Source organism: Patiria miniata, unplaced genomic scaffold (genome assembly GCF_015706575.1).
Source record: "Patiria miniata isolate m_02_andy unplaced genomic scaffold, ASM1570657v1 HiC_scaffold_2, whole genome shotgun sequence".
Classification (NCBI taxonomy): Eukaryota; Metazoa; Echinodermata; class Asteroidea; order Valvatida; family Asterinidae; genus Patiria; species Patiria miniata.
In genome coordinates, this window is record NW_024037058.1 from 10,417,010 (window position 1) to 10,444,639 (window position 27,630).

Below are 27,630 nucleotides of genomic sequence, written 5' to 3' on the forward strand. Positions count from 1 at the left end.
TCTAAAAAAAACAACTGCAAGTGAAACTTACGCGATCTCCCCTGGCATGCTGGCAGTTTATATACAGTCATTTAGTACGGACACTTGTCAGTGTACCTAACCAAATTGGAAGATTTCTATTGTTTTAGCAAAAATGTCCTTGACCTGTGACCCGTCGGGCCCAAAAGCAACAGGCTTTTTAAGACTTCTTAAGACGTACCTCTGGTTCTTTTCAGAACCATTCTCTTAGTTGAGGAATTATTCGCACGTGGTGTTTCGCAAACCTTTCATTATTAAGTATCTGCACCATGCAAAGCCTCAAATCTTACTTAAGACTGCAAGAGCAACCCACAAACAAAATTTCAAGTAATTTGCAGTAATCGCGCTCAGAAAATATCTATTGTTTTGACAATAGTGACCTTGACCTTTGACCCGTCGGCCAAAAAGCAATAGGCTTCTTAAGATTACCAAGAGCAACCCACAAACAAAATTTCAGGTAAAGTAAAGTATTTCCCAAGTTATCGCGCTGAAACAGTTCAGAAATCAAATGACTCGATCATTGTAAATCTAAACAAATGTACATGTGTTGTTAACTGCAGGCCTATTATATAACCCGTTTATAATGGCAAAGCTCCATCAATGGATTTTCCCTGGTCACGAATACATTTCTATAAAACTATCAAGGTATTAAGTGCATTTCTTTTAGATAGATTTTCCCGGCTATTTTAAAAGATTTTTCATTCAAATTCACCAACTCCATCCTTCAATTTCGTCCACGATAAATTTCACACGCTTTTAACAAAATAAACTTTTAGTCGTGTACCATTGAATTTTACAGTTCAGTCACCCTCTTTAGTCACCGGGTCGAGAATATTTGTCATTACATATCAAATTCGTCTAAGCTGTTGACACAAGGCAGCATTCAAGGATCGAATTCGTCTTATATATATCAATTAGACGAATTTGATTTCTTGAAATAACACGACTCGAAGTAGACGAAATCGAATAATCCGGGTCGAAAACATTCACTTTGCTCATTGTTTGAATTTGTTTAGACTTACTTTGAAATTGTCTGGCAAAAGACGAAATTAACCATTGGAAGTGCACTAAATCGATGTTGCATGCTAGACGAATTTGAATAAAAGAATCAGTGAATTCGTACGAAAAATGTTTAAAAATAGCCGGGAAACCAATACTAAAAAACCTTACTCTTCTTTTCAGTCTTACTTTTCGGTCTTCGAACAGCATTGGTTTCATGATAAACTCCGCCTGAAGATTCCTTTATGCATATTACTTTGGTATTTAATAAGAACTTTTCAATCCTTCCTCTCTGTTTGATCTTGAGTTGATTTAAGTCTTCAAAACCAGACATCATTTTGAACATGCATTTCTCGGGTGCCACATTCAAAACGTAATTGCATATATCATGTCACATCTATGCAATTTTAATTTGCACAGAATCTTAGACAATGTACAAAATTGTTATTAAAATATGATTGAACGAACCGTTATCTCAGTATGATACTCAACATTGTTAAAAAATAATCCTGTCAAATAGAGCTATCGGAGAACATGTATTAATTTTCGAAACACGTTTTGGTCACGTCAGACGATCCATATCACAAAATGAAATTACACGCGTGGCTTGAGATAGATCTTGATATCATTCTGAGCTTTCAGGATCATTTCTCCGGAGAACTTGACCGGGTGGTTGGGGTCCAACTCCAGGTGGAACCTCCTCAACAGACGAACCAGGATCACTTTCTCCTCGTTCATGGCAAAATTCTGCCCGATACAGTTCCTGAAGAAAAAAATCAAAAAAGTATACTATAGTTTGCAAAAAAGGAGATTGTTTTTAATCATTGGAGTTGTGATATCGTTTATAACAATGTCTCTACACTGTAAAATAGTTGGTAAATAATTCGTTGGGCAAAATACAAACAACGCAATATTAGGTGCAGGCAATTTTGCCCAATAGTTGAATGTGTTAACTATTCGCCCATCGTTGTTCGAATAATCACCCATTTTGCCCAACATTTTTAGAGTGTATTTATCTAGGCCAAGCGCCAACTTAATGTGACGCATTTGCCAAGGTTTCTGCGTCAAAATGGCCAGGAAAATGATCCAGAGAAGAGTCGTTTTGACTCGAAAAGTATCACTTTGACCCTAAAAGAAACAGGTCAAGCATGATCCAGTCAAGTATATTATCTGTGTGTATACTCCAAACAAAATGGGGAAAAAGTGCCGGATTACTTAAACTCGTTCCAAATTGACAATGGTATTATCAGGAGAACTTCCGAAGTCCATTATCTTGGCCTTATTATTGATGATAAACTGAGTTGGGATACCCACATTAATACTCTGTGTCTTAAACCTATAGGCAATTTCGGAGAGTAATTTAATACAGCTCTATGTGAGTACACAACTTAACGTATTTGCACAAAACAGTCAGTGTCTGCTCAATGAAGGAATCGTTCTTGCAGTTCTTTCAAGATAAATTAAGACAATTTTGCGAACCAGAGAATTGCCATCTATAATGTTCAACATTTGTTTTGCATGCGACTCTCATTTTCAAGAATGAACAGCTTATAATCATATGGGCTTTTTCTAAAACTTTGACTTCGGTTGGCCTCAGGCTCTAGATCCATTGCCAAAACTGCATGCCTTAAAGATATAGTCCATCATTTGTAATTTGTGCATTTTGTTCATTTGAAGCAACAAACTTGTTCAAAATCTAATGAAGGATACTGAACAACTAACCTGATGAAGTTTCAGCTCAGCTTCAGCTGTATATTCCGAGAAAAACAGCATTCTAGGATCTCAATTTCAAATCAAAGGTTGCTGAATCATGTTTGAATTGTTCTGAATTGCAGCTATACGCGATGTCGCGCACTGCTCCGACGAATTATAGCAACCGCGCGCTGCGCCGAATAACAAATGAACTACTAATTTAAATTTTCTTAAGACGCACCGTTGGAAAGGCCTTCTTTCGTTGATTACTTCGAAATGACAGCTTGCCAGAAAGATTAATTGTACAGGGAGTTTAGTCCACCTACTATCTTTCAACCAAGTATGTTTTGCAACAATAATACGCCAGTTACTTTTTTCGGATGGCTGCAAATGATGGACTATAGCTTAAAGCCGCTAGCTACGGGGACAAATCCGGGTCTGAGAAACGGCCAACAATCACATTTGGTTCATATAATCTGTGCATCATGATGTAAATTGAGATTGAAAAACAGCGATTGTCTTTTAATGAAGAATTTAATGCACAATACTAACTGTTGTTCTTTTTACCTGGGACCTGCAGCAAATGGTAGATAAGAGAAGGGGTCCATTTTCTGGATATTCTCAGAAGAGAATCGGTCAGGATCGAAAGTCTGTTGAATTGAACAGCGATATAAAGCGAAAATAATGAAATGCATTCCCAAATAAATTGTCCACTGTAGGATTATAGCCAGTAGGTCTTTAAATATACACACAACAAAAATAAGGTGGTCACTCATCAACCAACTTCCCCAAAATATATGTCACTAAATTCTCAAATTGATACGTTATGACAGGCTATTTTGAGTTCTATCTGAACAGATGTGTCCACCAAATGTCCAATGCATTCTTCTTACTAGTGGGATGCCGCGCTTCGCAAGGCACCCACCAGCTGGACTGGGTCATATACATTATACTAATGTATTACTTTGACCCAATTTGCATGTTCAAACCAAGTGGGTGTGGTCAGCTTTGGTGAAGCAATTTCGCCACATTTTTCATCATTAACGTTATGTTTTGCGTAATAGCGATATTCCTTTTGAAGAGATGCCATAGAAATAATGGTGTAATATTTGACTATTGAAAGTCCGAAAGAAGTGCATTTGCCAAAAAAGCAAAACAAATCGAAGAAATCATTTTTGTACGGGCCAACTGTGACTTCAGAGGACAGTGAAATCATAGCAGAGGACCTGAATACACTGAACATAATTATTTCCATTAACCGTTGCATTTTGTGCACATAGGCCTTTTGCAAAACGAAACGTGACAGTACAGAAAAAGTACATACAGACACCATGCATGCAAGCGAGACATACACACACAATGGGATCTTTATAGGAAGTACAGGTACAAAGCAGAGAAAGAGAGGCGATTTGTTTTTATGTTGAGGCACGGAACACACATCTCAGCCTGTATTACATGTATAAAGAAGACAGATATCCTGAAGCTCCGAAGCAACATAAAAGAGCATACACAGGTGCGCTAATTGTATACGAGCGTTTGGTTTCTGTATATATTAATGTTGATCAATTACCATATGATCAGGCCAGATGAGAGGGTTATGGTGAAGGCAGTAGATGGCTAATTGTATGGTTGTTCCAGCTAGGAGGGCCTTGCCATCAATTTCAACATCCCTCTCCAGAACCCTCATGATGTACGGCACCGGAGGGTACATCCTCATCGTCTCCTTGAGACACTGCACCAGGTACTTGAACTTCCCAAGATCCTCCCTGTAAAACAAAAGTGCAGAAGTGGTCCATACCTTGGTATAGGTTTTCCCGGCTAATTTAAAAGATTGTTCGTTCGAATTTAGCGATTCTTGTATTCAATTTCGTCCAGCAACATCGATTTAGTGCACTTTCAAAGTTTCATTTCGTCTCTTGTCCGACAATTTCAATTTAGTCCAAATAATAAATTCAAATAAATAAATTCAAACAATGAGCACACGTTTTCGACCCGGTGTATTTGATTTCATCTCGTCCACGCCGAATCGTGTTATTCAGAAATCAAATTCGTCTAATTTATATAAGACGACGTTGATCTGTAGATGCTGCCAGTCGGCAACAGCTTAGGCGAATTTGATCTGTTATGACGAATATTATCAACATCTGTTTTCCCCTTAGAGTTCAATACCTCAGCCACCCCCTGATCAATCCTGAATCTGATCTCCCTTACCACAGGACTTCCTCCGACTCTCTGCCCGCCATCACCTCGTCGATTTCCTCCTGGACTTTCCTCTGATGTTCAGGATTGGTTGCCATGGCATACAGCATCCAGGCAATAATAATTATCGCTATCTGTGCCAAAACAACTCAACAGCAGATCCACCATCCTCGTCGTGGTTGACATGGACGGATGAATGGGAGAGGGCTAATTACACCGCATGAGTTCATCGAGGAGCATTCAATCACGAGGGCTCCACCTTGAGTGTACGCCTTAGGGTAAGGCTAAATCGCCTCCTCACGGGGCGGGGAAATACCCGCCCCTTCCTCTACCGCATCCTTGCTTTTGACGATGATACCTGCTCTAGTGGGTCTCCCCAAACAATATATTCCCCAGAAAATATTAACTATTCCTGCAAGCGTGCCCAATCTTCAAGCCCCCTCACGGACCCCCGGTCTGATCGAGCTTGATGGAGATATAACCAATTAAAAGTGGCTGCAAGAATGTGACATTCCTTAGTGATTTAGCTACTAAAAAATCATACGAACGAAGATGACCTATTATAACTGGATAAACGTAAATCTTAACGGTTCGCCCTTACCACAAGACTTCCTCCGACTCTCTGCCCGCCATCACCTCATCAATTTCCTCCTGGACTTTCCTCTGATGATCAGGATTGGTTGCCATGGCATACAGCATCCAGGTCAGGCCGCTGGCCGTGGTGTCGTGACCCTCGAAAAGAAAAGTGTCCACCTCGTTACGGATCTCCAGATCCGTCAATCCCTTGTTGTCTTCATCTCTGGCGGACAGCAAGATGTCCAAGAAGTCCAGGTACTTGCGTTCAGACCCAGCGTCTGGATGTTGCTTCTTTGCCTCCTAAGAGGAAGTAAATACTCCAGTGACAAATTCGTTCTACATACTCACCAAGAGACAAATTGTCTGCTCCTGCTTGGGCGCAGGGGACGCAGGTTAGATATATTGAAAAAAAATTGCCATGATTACACATTTAAAAAAACACCCATAAACTGAGCAGTTATTTGCTTTCATGTTCATCGTATATTATGTGTGCAACATACCAGTTCTGATCGACGCCGTTTTATGACCTCATCAGACACGTTATGAACAAAGTCGCAACTCTTCATAAACCTGCGTCCCATTGAAGACAGCTTGAACGGCAAATTGAAGTAAAGAAGCATCGAACTGTTAAAAAAGTAAAAACATTTTTTACCAAATCTAAATTATAGCAAACCAGTTGCGAGAAAATACCACAGCATGCAACAGTCTGATGAAGCTTAATGTTAAGGAAATACAATAATTTCAATGTCAAATCACCTTTACGTCAATACATGAAGGCCTATACTTACAACATTCTGTCTATGACGATGGTCGATAACTGGGACGTGGCCTTCACATAAGGATGCTTATCACTGCAAGAATGGGGTATAGTTTGATTTAAGTTGTTACAATACTGTGAAAGTTATCTGAAACAAATCTTGGTTTCAACATTCTGCAGAGAATTCTCCATTTCCCGCATCGACGTGCGTTGAATATACTGCCGTGGTAGAATTTGTTGATAGTTTTACCATCATCAATGCACAAACAGCCAGTATCTGTGCCATCGGATTATGCATAGAATTTTAATTAATACACATCCCATTTTTTTCACCAAATGTTTTGACCTGCCTGAAAAAATCTAGACAAATATAGTCGCAGGACTCGCAGCCTCACACACGACTGCCCTTCATATTGGCACAGTACTAGTGGGGATATACGTACCCTCTGATTTGGCAGTCTGATTCGTACGAGAAGGCACATCGAAGGAGGACGTCGAGGGTTAAGAGGCTGATGTTCTTGGTGACTTCAAAACTAACTCCATCGGTAGCACACTTGTCCAGCTTGGTCTAGATTGAGATGAAAGGTCAAACAAATGACTCTATTCCCTCACTGGATGAAAGTATATGACGGGTACTTTCCAGCTAATGGCTGTACCCATGTATGCGGAGAGGGGTAAATGGGAATGAAGTGGCTTGCCCAAGGACACAACATACATGTAAGGCCAGCAGCTTGATTCGTAACCAGGCCTGACATTGTGATCATGAGCCACGATCCCTAATATAGGCCACACTCCCCCTCTTGAATTAAGTTATTATTACTTCAAAAGTTTGGTGGAACGAACCATGAATACATCCACCGCCTCGTTGTAGACTGGTACGTAAGGCTTGAGGACATCAAAGTGGAAAGCCGGGGTGAGGAGGCGACGATTACGGAGCCAGGTATCGCCCTTGGCAAGGAGCAGACCGTCACCCAGCCAGGGCCGCAAGAAATTGTAGGAAGGCTGGCCCTGCATCAGTGGCTTGGGATCTGGAAATATACGATTATAATGTAGGGCGTTGGTGTAATACGCCTAGCAGACGCATTGCTTCGTGAACCTCCAAACAAGGATCAGGAACTCATGCCACACAGATCTAGGATATCTCTGCGAATACAATCCTTTCTCCTCAAGCATAAACCCTGAAATATGATGTTTAACCTCTCAATCTTTTTAGCCTCTTTAAAGGTGTTATAACACAGAAACAAAATTGACGTTTTGACAAGATTAACATGGTATTTAAAAATGACAAAAATGTACTCGTCGTTCAAAAGAGGCAATATTCGAGGTCGACAAGGCAGCACAGAAACGGTGACAAGTAAGCACGTTATTTTGTAAACAAAATATTCTTGTCAGGATAAAACTTTGTTTTAATTTGAAGCAGAATCTGAAAAATAATAAGGCCTACCTTACAATGGGGAAAACGTGCATGACAAAAGTAGACTCTTGTATATTTCAATCGAGCTTACCGCGTCCTTTCATCACAGGTCTACAGATGTCCGGGTGGTTTGCCAAAAGAAAACCTCCCGTCGGGCCAAAAAGTAAGTAGAATCCTCTGGGGAACTTGTCTGTCAGTTTACAGTTGAATATGAAGCCTTCCTCTGGTGACTCGGTGCGTGTTTTCAGATTTGCCATCGGATGCTGGGGAGTTGGTAAATCAGACCAATGACATGCTAACGAAGATCTGAATCAGACTGCATTTTGAAGCATCCGTTTTAACGGTTGTAATTGTGAGAAGGTAATTGGGCTGCACAGCTATTCAAGATTTCAGGAGGCCTAAGTTTCATAACTATAATGAGAGTGCCGAGAAAAGTCCCACTTCTATGACGTTCCGGTCTTGCAACAACTGTTTTGAATCAGCCGATTTCAAGGCATATCGACGTATAGAAAACTGACGAAGAGATAATCATCGAATTAGATCCATCGGCAACCTAGTAACTGGAAGTCTTAGGTCAAGTGATGAGCTGTCCAAATGACATCCATTCGTCATTGCTCACCGTCACTTCACTTGCGACCGGGTTGGACTCGTTGTGTTATGAATTGCGATTGACTGTCATTGACTTGTGATGACTCGATTGAAACGGTTGACCATAATATTGAGAACATGACACTCAAACTGGGGAAATCGTGCATTTAAAGTTATAGGGTGTCAACAAGAGCAGTAAGAAATGTCCTTACCTGATGAAGGTTTCCATAGAGCCAGTGGACGGGGAGGCCTGGCCATTGCAGAAGCACTGCTCTCTGCTTCCGAATCGAGCTTACCGTACTGACAAGAAAGTAGGCTACATATACCAATATGACCACCAGTGCCACGCTCACGACGATTCCGGCTACTGCCATGATGCCTTTTCAGTACAACAGGTAACGTAGCTGAGCTGTAGTCAACAATTGCTGGCAAAGGAAATTATGCCCTTTCAGTCCAATATAGCTAGCTTTGAGTAAAAGGAAAAGAGCCTAATTTAATACAGGGGCGTCAATCGCTTCTCAAAAGGGGGGGGGGGGGGGGGGGCATACCTAGATCAGCCAGAACTATAATGCGAGTGCGAAGCGCGAAGCCTTATGGCGTAGGGGTTTGGGGCACGTGGAGTTCGGTCACAATTATTTCTGACCACTTTAACCAATATTTTCTTAGCAAAAGATAATAATTTAAACATCATTAGTGAGGTTGGAGTAATTGAATCAGTTATTATGAGCTATATAGGCGTACATCCAACACGACTAACTTTTAAAACGCTCATCATGTTTTGAAATGAAGGGCAGAAACACTCTGTATTAATACAGAATTATCAGCAAACAAACCAACCAACACCGCTGAAAACATAACCTCCTCGGCGGTAATAAGAGCATTGTCGTTGAACCATGCACCAACCGATAACGGCAGTGGCGTAGCCACGGGGGGGGGGGGGGGGGACAGCCCCCCCATGAAACCTTGTCGCCCCCCAGTCGCCCCACCCCCCCCCCCCCCCCCCTCACTGAGATTTTGAGTTTCTAAAAAATTATCATTAATCTACATGACGCCCCCCCCCCATGAAATGTTCCAGCCCCCCCAGCGCCCCCCCCCCCCAGCGCCCCCCCCCCTCCCCCCACTGAAAAATTCCTGGCTACGCCACTGGATAACCGTACAACGCACTCGTTGACACGATCGTATACTGTATACATATACAGTCCAGAACATAGAGCTATATTAAATTACAGCGCTATGGTCCAGAATGACTATTGACATAGGTTTTACCGGCTATTTTAAAACTTTATCATTCAAATTCACCGTTTCTTTTATTCAAATTCGTCCATCAGCATCAGTTTAGTGCAGTGTTTAATTTCGTCTTCGGACAATTTCAAATTCAGTTCCAGCAAATTCAAACCATGAGCACACGTTTCAGTCCCAGAGTATATTCGATCGTCTCTTCTATATAAACCAAACCTAAAGGCGAATATTCTCGACCCGGTGACTACAGAGGGTGATCACTGCCTTTGAACTTGAATGGTAAATAACTAAATTGGGTTTGTTAAAAGCGTGTAGCCTAAAAATTTTCTCGGACGAAGTTGGATCTTACAGTTGGTGAATTTGAATGACAAATATTTTGAAATAAGTAGCCGGCCGGAAAATCTATACATTAACGTCAGACTCACCTTATAGCTCACCTGTTCCTAATAATGTGGTTTCGAGGCATGCACTGATATTCCTGGATCTATAATAAATGCCACAGTGTAGAGTCTATATAACAATAATGGACGAATTATTAACATAACCTTCCTGCAACACAAAGCCTTATCATTCAAGCAATGCAACGTCACACTAACCCCCGACGATATGCGATCTGACACAAACCCGAACTTTGACCGAGAGTCGCAATCATGACCTTTGACAATACACACGACGGCAACATTTTGCTCTTATTTTCATTTCACAATGGATCAACGAACCTCTTTGAAAGTGCCGCACAGCTTTCGATGTTCAACATATAGATACGCAGCAGGGGGTTGTGAGCAGTGTTGAAAACCACTATTTGTTTTAAAGACGTATCCCATCAGGAGAAAATTCCAATCGAGTCCCATTAACTTGAAAGTCCCCGTCGGTTCCATTTTCCATTCAGGTTGACTTTATAATGGGATCTGACTGATCCAATGGGATTTTAGTGAATTCCCATTGAATATGTCCCAAATTCCATGTTGAGTGGAACACAATATGGAAAACATTGGAAACTAGACGGCACTCAGAGAGTGCAAACCTCCACCCCATGAAACCTTGTCGCCCCCCCCCCCCCATTGAGATTTTGAGTTTCTAAAAAATTATCATTGATCTACACGAGGCCCCCCCCCATGAAATGTTCCAGCCCCCCCCCCAGCGCCCCCCCCCCCCCCCCCCCCCCCCCCCCCCCCCCCCCCCCCACTGAAAAATTCCTGGCTACGCCACTGTAAACAGATGACATTCAATGGAAGTAATGAAACGGTGTTTTTTTTACCAACAAAATACATATTCGTTTAATGAAAGTAACAGGTGCGACTGCACGGTAAGAGCCGTCTTTCATGAAAGTCTTAATGCATGAAATCAGGGGCGTCAATCGCTTCTCAAAAGTGGGGGAGGGGACATGTACCTTGATCAGAACTAATGCGAGCAAGAAGCGCGAAGCCCTTATTACGGCGTTGGGTTCGGGGCCCGCTTAAAGGGAATATACATCATTTGCTTTTGCTGTAATTTTCAGAAATGGATGGAATTGGGGGGTTGGAAATATAAAGCAAATATAGTTACACTGACTTTTTGGAGGTTTTGGGTTCGAAAATGCTATAAAAACCAAGAAAAACGATCATTTTCCTGTAGTCTGGTTCCCTGACTCCATATAAGAAGAAACAGAGCAGTTTACATACATTGGGGAATTGTAAGGTCAGGGAACCAGTCTAGCTGGTTCGTACCCGTTCATAGGTTTGTAATCGATTGCAAACAAGTGCAATGGTCAATTGGGGCCAGTATTTGAAAAAAAGCTAGTTGTTTCCAACGCTGATCGGCCGATCAGCGTTGGAAATTGATACAAAATACCACTTTTCTTGAAAATGACAGTATACCAGGTTCCATAATTTTACAGGATGCTTTAGACTGTCATTTACCAACATCCTATTAAGGTATTTCGCAAAAACTTGGTAGTTTTATTTTTCGATGTTTGCAAATGTTGTATATTCCCTTTAAAGGCCCCGGAAAAAAATTGAGTATTGACGCCCATGCATGAAATTATACAATTATTACTCACTTCAATAAGAATTTCCAATTTTGTTGAAAGTCAAAATGCAAAATAATAGTGACCTTCATAAGGAAAATGTATCCTCACTCCCATGCCTTGAGACTCCTAAAAATGACACAGGGCCAGAGGTAGGGGTGATGTAGTCACAAGTCACGGAAACCCCCGAACTTCCTAAGTTCATAGAGGACAAAAAAAAAATCACGTGACTGTCACATTACCACACATTTTCTTGCCTATATTAAAACAATTTCATAAACAATGTCACGAATTGTTACAAACGATTTTTGTCAAGTATTTAATGTATTTTGTTTGGGTGGGTTTTTTTTGGACAGTTACAATTTGGTAGTTGTATGGGTGAGCTAATTAGGGGTTCGTTTTGGTCAATTTTTTTTGGGGGGGGACCGACTGCAGGACCGACCGACCGATACCCGAGTGACTTGTAGAAGCTCTAGTTGCCCGAGCTTAAAAAAGCCCAGCCAGTCGCCTTCTGTCTGCCTATCCATTGCATCGTGGGGGTTGGCCCCAAAATAAAAAAGCCGTTGGCAAGACCAAAGCCAGGGGCGTAAATCTCGAGGATGGGGGGGGGGTATATATTCCCCCACTTTTAGACCAGGGGGTGGGTTATTGAATCATCCCCCACACTTTTTCGTGATAGGAAAAACAAAACGCGGACTTTGAGGTATTTTTCGAGCATCTCAAAAACCCAAATGTATTTAATAGCATTGAAAAGTGGAGAAACAAAGTACAAAAAAGCTTTTAAAATGCGCTGTTTTCGATGAAGCACGAATATATATACATGTTGATATACATCTAAATCCTGAAGAGCGCCCCCTAGTGCAATGTGGTGTCCAGGGTGGAGTAGGGCCTACGGAACACATGGTGCCAAATTATAGGGCCTATACGAAACACTTAACCCGGGCCGCGGCGCCTGGGCTGGCTCATGAACCAATGACTACAATGTAGAAAGAGCCCGAATGTGGAGTATAAGTATCTTGGCACTGTAGTCATGGGCGTCGCCAGGATTTTTTTCCGGGGGGGGGGCAGCGTGAGCATTTGCCCTACCCCCCCCCCCCCCCATCAAATTTACAGCAATATGGCTTCGTACCTCTTTTTCCCTTTTTTTCCCCTCTTTTTTTTTCGTTTTCGTGGGGGGGGGGGGAAGCGCCCCCTTGCTCCCCCCCCCCCTCGAGACGCCCATGACTGTAGTGGATGATAAACTCAACTGAAAAAGGAAAACTGACATGATGCAGCAAAGCTAACCAACGCATGTACTTTTTAAGGAAACTTAAGCAAGGCATGTGTACCGCCGGACTATTCTGCGTTTATTTTACCAGTCCTTGATACAGAGTGTTCTGACTTTTATGCACATTCGGTTCCTTTATACACAGCAGAACAGGAAGAAACTCAAACGGGTAAGGACAATTTCTCAGCGTGTCATACTACAGGTTTAGCCTTGCCCTCGTTGGATACAAGTTTTGAAACACAAACCGGGTCTCTAAATTAAGCACAATAATGAAGGACCCGACTCATCCATTTTTGTTAATCGTTCAGGCCGATCAGACTTGAGTCCGTCCCCGGCCCCCACAGAAAAACTCACTCCATTTTCGACAATCTTTTGCCCCAAATTCAATCCATCTCTTCAATCACTCAACCAAGCGGCAAACTTTGCCAATGATTTTAAACGTAATACATGAGTGTTTTATTCACATTGTACTGCAGCTTTGATTATTACACGTGTATAATAGATATATTTTAAGTAGTAAATCGTAAGTGAAAATTGTAAAATTTAAGTTGTAAATTGTAAAAATTCATTTTCATCTTATTTTCCTTCTTTAGTAGTTAGATGTATGTTGTATTTTGATTTTTGTAGCAGGTTTTTGATGCACTGTTAGTGTTAGTTATTGTGTTACCAATGGAATATGATTATCCGTATTTCTAAAATGCGGACAATAAAGAATCATTATCATTATCACAATTGTGCCATCGGCGTCGCATTTTGCGCCAGAGCTTATTGTGCAGTTGCACTTGTTCATAAACACTTTTCCGCGAAATACTGGCCACATCATATTAACAGAAAAAGAGCACTTCCGACCAGTTACCATGGGCGTCGCCAGGATTTTTGTCTGAGAGGGGCATTCGCAAAGCACCCCCGAAATTCCTGTACTTTTCCATCACTAGTTCTTGTTTTATCATTTTTCGAGGGTGGGCAGGGACATTTGCCCTCCCCCAACCCATCATAAATTAACAACAATACGACTTCGCGCCTCTTTTTGTTTTTGTTTTTTCTCCTTTTGTTTTTGTTTGTGTGTGCGTGTGTGTGTGTGTTTTTGCTTTTCCGGGGGGGGGGGGGTGCCCCCTTGCTCCCCCCCCCTTCGCGACGCCCATGCCAGTTACGAAGCCTTTGTTAAAAATGAATATTAGTGACATCGAACACGGGATAACTTTACATTTTCTTCAGTAATTATTTCAATTGGAATGGCGCTTTCTTTTAATTATAATTAAAAAAATGGAGATAGACATTTATTTTAACTTACAGGCACTCACATCTACATTTTGTCTCCGTAAAATTGTAAGCACGGAATATTTTCAATTAGAATGCAGCGCAATAATTTGCAATTTCAAAAATGTTGAAGGTGTAAAAAACATCAGTCATGATTAACACGGATGATATTTAAGAAGTCACAAACGGTCACAAATATTTTTTTTCCCACTCCCCCTAACATACTTGTAACAAACCAACGGGGGTCCCCAATATTGTCTTATTGACCCCAGGCGCGCGGTTCTAGAGCATGATATTTTGGGGGCTAGCAGGGTGGATCCAGAATTTTTTTCAGGGAGGCGTGCTGAAATGTAGACCGGTTATTTTCTCCGGACTCGCCTCCGAAAATAAATAGGTGGGGGTGGTGGTGGTGGTGGGTCGGTGGCTCGTGCCATATTTTCAATGGGGAGCGCTGATATTGATAACATCCTACAATCAGGCACACTATATTAGCTAAAAGTGTACAAATGCACCCTTCTCACGACTATTTATTTAGGGGGAGAACTAGCCCGACTGCGTCTGGCCGTACAGTACTATCGCAAGCTCTGTAGTACGGCCAGACGCCCGATGCTTCCACAGAGACTGAATTTTGTTGGCCGCCGATGTAGCGATTTTGCTACATCTTTCGATCGCGATTATCTTTTTATCCAGGACACAAATTTCCAAAGTTAAGGTTCGTAGTCGTAGAGCAACTCATACCTTTTCGAAAAAACGTTGTTTGGTCTCAATATTTTCATCCATCTGGCCACAAGACGAATTTCAGTCATCAGATTCCACAAATATCGTCCCCCATGCGATCCCTCATGCGATTTCAAAATGGCAGCCGCGCTGTAATGTATGCAATATGCAGGCACGCCCGCACAAACTCATGAATATGCATAAACAGTCTGTGACGTATGACCTCGTGTTTTTGGACGTGCGTGCGGCGCGCGGTGGGGCCCGTACGTCCAAAAACACGAAGTCATACGTCACAGACTGTTTATGCATATTCATGAGTTTGTGCGGGCGTGCCTGCATATTGCATACATTACAGCGCGGCCGCCATTTTGAAATCGCATGGGGGATCGCATGGGGGACGATATTTGTGGAATCTGATGACTGAAATTCGTCTTGTGGCCAGATGGATGAAAATATTGAGACCAAACAACGTTTTTTCGAAAAGGTATGAGTTGCTCTACGACTACGAACCTTAACTTTGGAAATTTGTGTCCTGGATGAAAAGATAATCGCGATCGAAAGATGTAGCAAAATCGCTACATCGGCGGCCAACAAAATTCAGTCTCTGTGGAAGCATCGGGCGTCTGGCCGTACTACAGAGCTTGCGATAGTACTGTACGGCCAGACGCAGTCGGGCTAGGGGAGAACGCGATTCGCATTCTTTTGGCAGTAGTGCAATTTTCTTTTTTTTATGGAATTTGTTTTTTTGGGGAGGGCTAGACCCCCCCCCCCCCCATCCCGCCACCCCCCTCCCCCCATAGAACCGCCACAGATTGACCCAAGTAATAACATGGCTCAGAATGCATGTTTTCATAGATGGAACTATTTACAAAAGATGAATTATTTTAACCGAGTCCACCCCAATTTCCCGCGACTCAGTTTGTGCGAAGCCGAACGAGCACGAGGTTTGTTTTAATTCACCCAACGTGTCTGGAAACCAGACGTCTAGGAACGCTACTGCAAGCTAATTACGGTACGTGACCATACGGATCCAAGATGGCCGCATAGAAAACATGAAATCACATGCAAGAGGCGTGCGAAGTTTGCCACGTATTGCGTCAGAACCGTCTTGGATATAAATTATTGGTATGTGTTTGACTTCACATTTTCCAACTTTATTCTAAAACGACACTTGTCATGCTCGTGTAAAATACAGCCTAAAGCTGGGTGGATCGATGGCTTTACTCTTATAAAAACTTGCAGCCATAAGGTAGGTTGTAATTTCCCACATGTCATCGTACATGTCGTATTGTACAGTCAGTACAGCAGTAGGCCTACTACTGAGACATCTACATGTTGTATGCAAATGCCATGTGTTGCTTTGCCAAGACATACTATTACAACTTGATGTACATTTGCATTGTGTACGTGGAGTTTTAGACTGCTTCTATATTAAATACGAAAATATTCACTTTTATGTTGTTGAATTCAGTTTATAAAAAGATACATGTAGTGGATATTTTGCCGGAGGTAATGACGGCAAACTAACGTTTACTAAAGGTTTGCCGGCGGCAATCCATATCAACAGAGGGCGCTGTACTCTTTAAGATAGGGCTGAATTATAAGATGTATTAAATTACCACCAAAAGTTGTGAAGCACGTTTGGTGTAGCGGTTAATGGTTAAGCAAAAGCTCTAGTGAGCGGGATGACTCGGGTTCGATTCCGACCCCCGCCACATTTTAAAGGTTTTTTTTCCCATCCCCAAATAAATAAGAATATTCTTCTTTTATTATTTTAACATGTCTCAAACATTTTATTGCAGAGTAGGGCCTATTACATTTTCTTTTTGAGATTTGTGGCTCTGGAGGATTTTTTTTAAAGGGAAATAAAGTCCGAAATTATAAAATGGTCTGAATCCCATCTTGTGAATACGAGGTTACAACGATAATATTGGCATGGAGCCAGACTAAAATTTGTTACCAGAAAATGTTTTGAGTACAAAAAAACAGTAACTGCGCATGTTCAGTGCATATCCGGCAAACTAACGTTTACTAAAGGTTTGCCGTCTCCGGCAAAATATCCACTGCCTTATAAAAATGGTTGTAAAATGCAGAATAGCGGCGATCGTGTATAGTACAGTGTAGGGCCCCTGTTTTATTATTGTTTAATTTCGATGAAATTTAAGTCAAGGGTGATTACTCAAAATGAGTTTCAACCTAAAGCAGACTTCTCTCATTCTCAATATAATGACACCTTTTTTTGTAATTTTTGAACAGTTTCTTGGGGTACAAACAGACAAATTACGATTTTCCTATGTTGTTTACGGTTGGTGCCATGCGATTCAGCGCGCCTTGGGGGTTCAAGGTACATTATTTGATTATGTACATGTAGGGGCCTACATCGCGCGGTGATCACCATCTTTGTTTTCGTGTTGCAGTTTGTCTTGACTTTAACAAGTCAGCAAGGCACCTGTCATGCCTGTGTGCCTTTTACGCTAGCAAGCATGTCTAATATTTTTGGGGGGTCCTGTAACGCTAGGTGAATTTTATATCTTGCGTTGATAGATTTACTTTCTCACACAAAAAAAACTCTGCAAAAAAAAGGAGTCCTATTGGCATGACTGACTATCCACCAGTCCTCCATAAATAAGGTAACAATGCGATGGTTTTTAGAACCTTTCATGCCTTGCCTGGCTCTATGCTCGGACCGACAATATTTTGGAGAAATCAGAGATTCTACTCGCCTACATCGGATTTTTGACTCGATGAACGTTGCACCCGTAAAGTGACAGTTATACCTGTAGTATTCATAGCCATTCAGTTTGTGTCAAAGGCATTCCATTACATGCAAGATCACTTGTGTTATTCTGTGGTACTAGGCGCTCCATAGATAAGGTCACTGGAAAGGTCAAATAAAGCATGCTTGCATTGCACCACAATCGTACAGTTGTCTATCTCGATCAGTCCAACAAAACCTGTAAGTTATACACTTGAAATATCACAATACCCAGTACATGCACACTGATGTACATACGTTTGGCGCGATTGCTGGATCTGCACTAGGCCCAATCACTCAATACGTCAGATATGCACTTGCGCGATCGGTCGATCCTGTAGGAAATCTTTACTTCCCTTTTTCAAAACAATCCTCCAGATTCATGAATTCGAAAGAAAAGGTGATCGACTGATAGTGACGCGATCGTCCGACGGCAGCACTATCGATAAATCGCACAGATCCATGGATCACGCCCAATAACATTCATGCAAAACCGTTGCTGCCTGTACTGCCTGTACATATGTTTGCAGTGCTGTTATTTCATGGGTCGGTTTGACTGTTTTCTAAAGAGGGGAGATTATAAATCTTCCTTTCAGGCAGCATATATGCAATGGTGATATTGATATGGTTGGCACACGCTGAACAGAAGAGGGCACCGTGGAAAGAATCCTTTGCTTTTTGTACATGTACCCGGTAGAAGGCAGGATCTAAAGGGTGGTTGAGGTGGGCCAACAACTGTTGCTGTTGCCCCCCCCCCCCCCCCCCCCCACTGACCAATGTTTCTTACATGTCGTGTTCCCTTGGGTACATATACAGCACACACACACAATTCTGCTTCCGGTTACCCAACAATGTACCTAACCCTATTTTGACAGCCCTTACCCTAATTTTTTGGGGGGAAAATTAGGAAAAAAATCCACATACATGTACCATCAACTACTGCATGTACAAATGTACATTACCTTTTACCCTTGACTATGCAGACACCTCCATATGAACGTACACAAAACAAAACTGCTCCCACCCCCCCCCCCCCCTCCAAATGCTATTTTAATTTCAAATGATATGTAATCAGAAGCAGAAGTATTTATTTTTGGTGGCATAATGCAAACAAATCCTGATGCAGTTAAGTAAGTTCCGTAAATGACATCATCACTCAGTATTGATAATACAATTGATTCATTGCTTGACTACAACCCCTCATTCACCCCTTTCCCCTTCTCACCCCTCCCCCTCCTTCTTCCCCCACTCCCCCCCCCCCTCCTCATCACCCCCTCCCCCAGCCACCCTCCTCCCTCCCAAAACCAAACAAACATGGACTTCCACACCACAGTCATTTCTGTTTAGTCCTGGATCCGCCACTGTGTTCGTGTCACATACATGTACGTACATGTACATGTGTTTTTGGCAAGACCAGATGTACATTGTGCATGACTGTGTCAATCTTCTTTTGGATCCGTCCCCCAAAGAACAGGAAATCAAATTTGCCAGCTGAAAAGCCGCCTTATTTTCTCTTGATCAATGACTTCCTGAGAGATTTCCTGCTGGCAATCCTCTGGAAGCGGCGGAAAGCTGAAATCTCGGACGCGTGTGAAAAAGCGACAGGTAGGATTTGGCTGCCCCAAGTTCACGGTCTGAAAAGGGCGGTGTCATCGGAGCCGTGGCAATGATACATGAATCCAGGCTTAGCGCAGCCACGTTCAAAGAGTTCCTCCCAGTGGTCTCCCCAGATTCTTTCTTTGTTTTTATTCTGTTTAGGGATCATGTACGTGCACGGTACCTGTGCACGGAGCCTGGAGATGTCCTCCACAAGTAAGCTCAATCCTGCACGGGCATAGCTTTTTCCTCTTTTCGGCCAGTTAACCCTAAAAGGGCCGGGGGATTCCGCCCCCCCCCCCCCCCCTTCAACTTTTTCCGCGATAGCATTGAATTTTTTTTTCGCGACCCGAGCTGTTATGACTTTTTAGCCTCGAGCCTTGTGCATCTTTTTGATACCAAAAACATAAAAAAATCAGACCATGGGTTACCGCGCGCAGCAAAAAATTTCCGGCGCTATGTGCCATGAAAACTGAACTTTCCCATACGGTACGTCGTGTACACAGAGCAGAATGACCATTCGTACATACTACATGTGAATAATTAATTAGCCATAATTCCCAAACCCTTTGACCTTTATGTATGTACAAAATTTCTTGGGTATGTTCATGATGAGTTGCTCTATACATGTACTGAGTTTCAAAATTTTTCGTAACTCGATGAGCGAGATCTGGGGGGGGGGGGGGGTGGAACCCCCCCCCTAATTTTTTTTGGGGGGTACCTTGGTCCTGCAGGCCTGGTTTGACTAATATTGATGGAGTATGATGGACTTGGTCCAGGAGGCCTGAAGCAAAGCATGCTTTGGAAGCAGTGTGATTGATGGATTTTGGCGGACTTGGACAGTACTTGGTAAAAGACAGTAGGGAGTTTGGGTTAATGCACATGCATGAATGCATGTACTTCATGTACAAAATGTACGTAAAATGTACAATAATCTATACAAAATCATACAACATATATAATATACAAAGGAGCCATAACGTCATTCATTTTATACTTGTAGATTAATACCTTTACAGACTGCAAAGTTAGCTTCCGTTGCTATCAGTGGCCATGCACCTTTATAAATTATTAATTGTGTTTTCCCTTTTTTTCCATAATGAATATTAATTGAACCAAAGATATGTACGTACAATGTAAGTACATGAAATTCAACAATTTTAACCTCCTGTATGAAGAAAGAAAATAACTTGCAGATTTTTAAAAGAAGATAACCCCACCCATTTCTCTGATTAATGATCCGGCAATTTGATGAGTGATGTGTGTTTTTTTTTTAACCCAATCTTTCATTTTTCGTTGGTCTGTTGAACAGATGTTATGACAGTGAGCGGCACACCGGTGAGGCTGGACACAGGCTGTTATGGATGAGCAAGCCTTACAAGGACTGGGGCCTATGGCCGACTCGGCCAGTCATGCCAGGGTAAGATTGATGACGAAGGCGGGTGGGCATGAAGCAGCTTAGGATTACTCCACTTGTGACTACATGTACAATGTATATTAGCAGTAGAGTAACCTACATGTACCTGCACATGCATCCTTGGAGTCATTTGGGAGCAAGTGGGAGGATAGACCATTTTTTTATCATGTTGCGGCCATCTTGATTTTTTTTCCCATTCAAATCAACGTAACCAAAGCGAGGCTAGAAGGAAAAATAGTCTGGTTGCTGTTTGCACAAAAACCCATTGTCATTCAGTACTGTTATTGGATACAGGGAACATGACTAAAATGGTGGCAGCACGATAATGGTCTGTTAGGGGCGGGGGGGGGGGGGGGGTGTTTCACGGGGGGGGGGGGGGGGAGGGGAGGTCGGAGTACATGTACCAGCTTACTTGTACATGTAGCTCCACCGATGACTGGCACAGTGAGCAGGTAACCCATTTGCGTCATGCACAACTACCCCACAACATTAAGAAAGGAAAACTGGGAGAAACATTCAAACGCATTACCAATGACGTCTGACGCTCACGCGAAGACGCTATGATTTTGTGCAAATTCAGAATACAGTAAACTTGTCATGCGTACATGTACTTTACGCTACATGTGCGCGCGAACCTGTATGAGTACACGGTGTGTCCCACCCACTGGGATCTGATTCCACCCCCACCCCCCTAAGATCTCGGCCATTGAGTGACAAATAATTATGAAGCTTGGTGCATGCATTGAACAACTTAATACGAACACACCCAAGACATTTCATGACTATAGGTTAAAGGGTTTTGGAATTATCAGCTAATTAATTATATGCAATTGTAATTCTGCTTTGTGCACAATACATATGGGGAAATTCAGTCAAGATTCGGTTTGGATCCTCCCCCCCCTCAACCTTTTGTGTGGCACTGCATGTGAACAATGGACAGAATGGAAAAACTGAAGGATAATCGATCATGCAGGTTTTCGGGTTAACTGCACAGTTCGAAAGTTGCAGCTTGAGACAAATGCTTGTTGGCACTCGACTGTGCATTTCATGGACTGAGCCAATCTTGCATTTGTCATGAATGAATGAAACAATTTGGAAATCACAAAACAGAAAGTCTGGTTTTTGTTATACATGTACTTGTACACGTATTCAGATGATCACATCGTCATTTCACCGCAGGCTAGTCTGGTGGTAGAATTCTCATGTCATTTGGGACACTAATGGCCACACATTCAATGACTCATGGTTCTTTTCCATCATTCCAAATCAGTTGTAACGCATTCTTGCTAAGCACATGTAACCTGTCATCACAAAATGAGCTTAAAGTCAGATTTTTTAAAGAATTTAGATATTTATTTATGGATTATGCACAACAAGAGCTTTCCAATGGTACAACACGAACAACTTTCAAGGGTACTGAGTTCTGTAATGGAAATATGGACCACCAACTTAATTGAAGATATAACACTTAAGAAAATGGCGTTTAAAAGTCTTGCAGACAGTGAATTATTATTTCTTTCTAGAAACAAAACCAAGGATTCCCCAAAAAAGCCACAGGCACTGTAGCTCATGAGCCTGAAGAAGACTGTGAGAAGAAATTACAGTTTTAGAGGTGGGAGGAAAACCCCTGAAGAAAATTCCGGGGAAAACCCATGGAATCGGGTAGGGACCGAAAACCCAATCCACATATTGGCCCAGGCGGGATTCGAACCCTGGTCACAGCGGTGGAAGGCAAGGAAAGTATGGCTTCACCAACCTGACTCCCCAATGAACAGTCAACTAATAAAACAGGACATAGGTTTAAACTTGTTGGACGTAATAAAAACAGTGGAGAAAGCTAAAAGAGGACTTACAGATCAAGGTTCACCTGGAAACAAAAAAAATGACCTCCCCTTCAAATTTTGGATTTTCTCCACTGTACTGCAAAATGGCGATTTCTGAATTTCAGCTCATTTTGTGGCGACAGGCACACATGTATACGTGTACATTTGTACATGTACATGTACATGTACAGTACAGTGTACAGTACCGGGTATGTTCTGTGCATGGCAAACTTCTGTGCAGCAATCGTGGCAATGTGCTTAGCAGCTCCACATGATTGGCCAGTGTCTGCTTTTTTCAAGTGAATGGGAAGTCGCATTTTTTTTATAAATTTGCTGCAAATTTTGGATGAGGAAAGAGTAAAGGGCTGGCTTTGGTCGCACACATTATACAGGTTGGGAATTTACAATGTATAGTCATACACTGAAAGAGAGTATAGGCCTATTAAAAATCTCACACTAAACTTGAATGCATGTAAACGTATAAACTTGTACATGTACATGTACAACCTTTATGAATCTTTTGATAAATTACCCTTGTTGCTTCAGGTTCAACTTTTGACATCCGCGTACGTTTTCCGATGGGAATATTGTAGGCGCCTCTTGCGCATTACTCCTAATTATGTTGGGGATGGAATGTGGCCAGAGGGTTCCCCTCCGTTTGCTACGTCCCAAAATTGTTAAGTCAGCCACCGAGGAATAGCCGCGGTAATGTTTCTAATCACGAGGCAACCAAATTTTCGAACCGTTGAAATGACTCATGGATTGTGCTGGTGTTTATCACTCGTCCCCACAATCCTCAAGGCCCCTGTTACCCCTTAATCCATAGATCACATGATTCCACCTGTAGGTTTTTTTCTTTTGAGTTTTTTGGGTCTGGACGATCACCGTTCTTTTATAAAATCCCAATGCATTCCACGCCCTGTTTCTCTGTCTAAGAGTAAATCCCCAGATTTGTTCTTGAGTCACTGTTACTAGCAGGTTTGTTGCTGAAAGGACTTGCCGTCACTAGTTGCAGGAATGTTGAGGCGTATGCCTGTCATCATTTCGCACGCTGGGTTTCTGAACATGTGGGCTTTATCTCTGTGATGCTGTGTGCTGCATTGCTCATTGGACTTCAAATCAAAAATGGCTATTTGTTTTGCATTTTAAGGCCATTAGAGATAAGGTTCTGTCTGTTTGTTTGCATGTTCATGACGTAAGATATACAACTTTTGGAGGGTTTCCGTGACTCTTAGAGTTGTTTCTAACAACTTGTTTTGATACTGTGTGCTACGGTATGACGTGGACTTTTCTTGGTCAGATTTGAACGGGTCACCATCCACTTGCAAGTGCAGACAGCTCGAAACTGAAACCAACTTTTCACGCACCGGTACCTGGTACCGTAGGTGACAATACATGCCGGTGCAAGGTCTGCGTAAGAAATTTCAATAATAGTTCCAGCGCACTTTCAGAAGAGAAGAAAACAGCAATCCAGTGGAGTAGAACCTTTTGCCTGTCCTTTTGTGGTGCGGGACATTCTCAGCTTTTAGCTGTGACAGTCTTGCCCTACCACCAGAGACTGATTCAATTTTGTCCTACATGTGAAGGAAGAAAAATATTCTTGTTGAAAATCTTATGGACAGGAAACGAGTATTAGAGCTGCAAGGGGGGAAAGTCAACCTTCGATCGAAGCCAAGTGTCACTGCAAGTGCAGCCTGTCCTGGCAGCCTTACGAAACATTTGAAGGACCGGAACTGATCGGCGAAACTTAATTAAACGCGCTCACCTTCCAGACTACTACGCACCACGGTGCCAGATTTCCCATGTTTGTTCTCAGCCGACCGCCGATCAGTAACCGCCAACCTCTCCCCACGCCCGGTATGGCTTTCCTGCACCTGCCCCCATTCATTGAGAATGTAATTGCTCCCAACTCTGTCCCCACGCAGGCCCTGGCCTACTTTGAGCAGCTGAAGCAGTCGGATGAGGGCTGGAAGCTCTGCGCGGAGGCCGTCGTGCAGGGGATGTACGAGAGTGACCACATCAAGTTCTTCTGCTTCCAGGTCTTGGAGAACTTCCTCAAAACAAGGTCAGATTTTTATATTAAGTTGACAGAAGGTTGGCTTTTAGATTTTTCTGTCACTCTTACATTTCTTGACCTGGGAATTCTTATTCTAGCAATCAATGTTGAAGCTTGGTATACGTTTTACTTTGGCCGCTCTCACCTGTCACCAAATTCAATGCCAACTTCAATGCCTATTCAATGCTTAAACCAGATTCAGCATGTCCAGGTGAGAGTGGCCAAGTCAAATGTACACCGTTTCACTTAAAGGGAATATACAACATTTGCTTTTGCTGTAATTTTCAGAAATAAATAAATGTTTGAGGTTTTGGGTTTGTAGATGCTGGAAAAATCAAGAAAAACAATCATGTGCTTGTAGTCTGGTTCCCTGACCTAATTTAAGATGAAACGGAGCAAGTTAAAGATGTCAGGCAATGTATTGGGAGGGAGTCAGTCAAGCTGGCTGGTACCCATTCACAGGTGTGTCATCAATTGCAACAAAATGCGAACTATAACTAAATATGATAAATTGGGAGCAGTATTAAAAAAAAAAATCCAGTTTTTTCCAACGATGGTCGGCCAACCAGCATTGGAAATTGATACAAAAATACCACTTTTCTTGGAAATGTCAGCACACCAGGTGCCATAATTTTACAGGATGCAATAGACTGTCATTAGTCCAGTAAGGTTTTCGTGATAATTTGGTAATTTTTTTGTTTTTTTATGTTTTCAAATGTTGCACATTCCCTTTAATTGATTGTATTTCTGGATCTAGGGACCCAAATGGAATGGAGTAAAAAAAAGAGTGGATTAAGAAATAGTCAGGTTTTAATCTAATACATAATTTCATTGATGAAAAAATATAAATAAACAGTTTTAATTATTTGTTTTCTGAATGTTGCATGTTTTTGTGGCATACATGTACTCTGTATGTTCTGGGATGTACCGTTAAGTCCTCACAGCAATTGCTTGCTGTTGGGCCTTTTTTTTTCAAATTGCAAATAACATTTTGACTGCAAACCTTTGTGTGTACTTTTCCTTTATTTCAAATTTCAATCAAAAATGTCAAGAGGCCACTTAAAGGGAAATGTACATCATTGGCTTTTGCTGTTATTTTTAAAAATGAACTATTTGAGGGGTTAGTATAATAGATCAAATATTGTTTCACTGACATGTTTGAAGTTTTGTGTTCGAAAACGCTGGAAAAGCCAAGAAAAACAAAAACGTTCAAGTAGTCTGGTTCCCTGACTCCACTAAAGATGAAATGGATCAATTTATAGATGCCGGAAAATTGTTAGGTCAGGGAACCAGTCTAGCTGGCCTGCACCTGTTCATGAACATGTAACCAATAGCAAACAAAATTTTGACTGAACAAAATGGTAAATTTGGAGCAGTGGTTGAAAAATAGTTAGGTTTTTCCAACGGTGGTCGGCCGACCACCGTTGGAAATTTATACAAAAATACAATTTTCTTGAAAATGACTTCACACCAAGTGCCATAATTTTACAGGATGCTTTAGACTGTCATTAACCAACATCCTAGTGAGGTATTTCGTAAAAAACTTGGTAGTTTTATTTGTCGATGTTTGCAAATGTTGTACATTCCCTTTAATACACGCGTGTTTACTGTGTACTGATACATTGTACATGTGCATCCCTGTTCACAAATGTACCGTACATGTACATGTATGTTATGATGCTACCGTACTCTAAGTACCGATTAGATTTTCAACATAAAACTGTCTACATTGGCAACATCTCCCAGCATCAGAATGTCTCGCCTGTAGACTGGAGTCCCTGCTTTGACAAATTACAATGTTATTCCCTAAATCCACAAGTCCCGATGTACATTCTGTGAGATAATATCCGACGGCGCCATTTTTCGCCCATCAGTGAAGACAGGAAATGGGAGATTATGTGCCAATTTAATAGCCGGAAAGACGTTTATTACTGGGTAAACCCCTTTCTTTTTGGTCCCGAAGTGTAGACAGACCTACCGGTACCTGTAACAACAATTAAAAATTGTGTAATATCGCATCCGCATATTCTAATTGAAAAATGAAGGCTAAATGAATTACTGTGTTATGAAGAGAATGGTTTTAAATTATTTAACATTCACATGTCTCAAAGTCTAGTCCGTTTACAAAAATTGTTTTCAACCCCCCTTACGATATAATTTAATTGGAGGTTTACATGTTTATTACTAATGGGTTGAGTTTAAAGATTAGTGTTCGTAAATGGGTTTGATACATGTACCGGTACATGTAGTACCAGTATTTTAGGGGATGATGGTGCATGAATTTGGGTCCTCAGGGAAAGGCCGTAATACAGTGTACATAGTTAGATCATAGAATGGAGGGAAACAGCCTCTTGGCAAGAAGTTCCAAAGAGATAGGGCCTAGAGAACGTGGGAAAAAGCTAGTAGAGTAGCTCTTTGTTCTACATGTACATCTCGGCACAGCTAGAGTGTATGGGTGAGAGGAAGCAGAGAGCCTGGTTGCATGCTCAAACACCCTGACAGGAGAACGCCATGGTCAAGTGGTTACGGTGTTTGACTCATGTACGAAGGTACGTGGGTTCGAACCCGGCCAGGAACATGGTGTTTGTGCCCTTGGGCAAGACACTTAACTACAATTGCCTCTCTCCACCCTGGAGTATAAATGGGTACCTGTGAGGGTTGAGGACCGATTGAGCGCTGATATCGGCTGCCGCGTGGTCCCATGGCCTGATGAACGGGGTAATAATTGTAAAGCGCTTTGAGATTGTTGATACGATGGAAAGCGCTATATAAGCACAATTATTATTGTCATTATTAGGAGGAAGCCAGTCAAAGAAACTGGTCGAACACTTTCCATGGAAATATCTGTAGAACTGAGGTTGGTCACTGAGGGTGGCTACTGACCTCTGGTGGGAAAGGGGTTGTAATGTTGAGCCCAACTTCTCACCAACCAAATGGTCTCCCTCAACTTTTCCCTTTGTAACCGTTGAGGGGGTACTTGTGCACGGAGCGCATAGACCTACTGTTACACTTGAATGTGTGGTACATTATGTGACCTGCTCCACAAACAAGGGTATTATGTCGCAAAACAGTGAAATTGAGTTAAACATCGTTGGAAAGCTCATGTTTTTTTTTTTTATAATAGAGCTCCATAGTCCCTCCCGTTCTGGAGATATGACCTATTTACATATTGATTACTTTCTTTGAGTTCAAATTACTCAACTGAGAAAACAGGCCTTAAAACAGCTGGCTTTGTTGTAGAACAACAGAACGATG

General features: G+C 42.0%; 2 protein-coding genes across 4 annotated transcripts in view; one reads left to right on the forward strand and one right to left on the reverse strand.

Annotated features, from left to right (window-relative positions):
• Positions 1–349: 349 nt before the first annotated feature.
• On the reverse strand, positions 350–10,123 carry LOC119726476 (cytochrome P450 4F22-like). Of its 2 annotated transcripts, none has more exons than XM_038198180.1 (11): positions 9,908–10,123; positions 8,456–8,668; positions 7,747–7,918; positions 7,085–7,269; positions 6,685–6,809; positions 6,273–6,335; positions 5,985–6,108; positions 5,510–5,784; positions 4,280–4,475; positions 3,277–3,359; positions 350–1,780 (listed from the first exon to the last, which is right to left on the reverse strand). In XM_038198180.1, exons 2-11 carry the CDS (start codon positions 8,615–8,617, stop codon positions 1,612–1,614), a joined length of 1,554 nt encoding a protein of 517 aa, XP_038054108.1. In that variant the 5' UTR covers positions 8,618–8,668; positions 9,908–10,123; the 3' UTR covers positions 350–1,611. The 2 variants fall into 2 exon arrangements, with proteins under 2 accessions (XP_038054108.1, XP_038054109.1); XM_038198181.1 differs by having other exon boundaries at positions 8,456–8,709.
• A 5,519-nt stretch (positions 10,124–15,642) lies between these two features.
• Positions 15,643–27,630, forward strand: part of LOC119726477 (exportin-T-like) — a 62,655-nt gene continuing 50,667 nt past the window's right edge. The window contains exons 1-3 of one of the 2 annotated variants that reach the window (XM_038198182.1): positions 15,643–15,853; positions 20,392–20,499; positions 24,245–24,384. In XM_038198182.1, coding sequence (XP_038054110.1) covers positions 20,440–20,499; positions 24,245–24,384 — 200 coding nt within the window. In that variant the 5' untranslated portion in view covers positions 15,643–15,853; positions 20,392–20,439. Of the gene's footprint in view, positions 15,978–20,391; positions 20,500–24,244; positions 24,385–27,630 lie in introns of both variants that reach the window. The other variant, XM_038198183.1, reaches the window with a different exon arrangement.

Coding starts and splice junctions, on each gene's coding strand:
- LOC119726476 (XM_038198180.1), bottom strand. CDS start 8,617: ATGGCAGTAGCCGGAATCGTCGTGAGCGTGGCACTGGTGGTCATATTG. Junction 4,476..5,509: donor GAGTCGGAGGAAGTCTTGTG/GTAAGGGCGAAC, acceptor TTTGTTTTACAG/GGAGGATCTTGGGAAGTTCA. Junction 1,781..3,276: donor CCATTTGCTGCAGGTCCCAG/GTAAAAAGAACA, acceptor TTTTTTCTTCAG/GAACTGTATCGGGCAGAATT.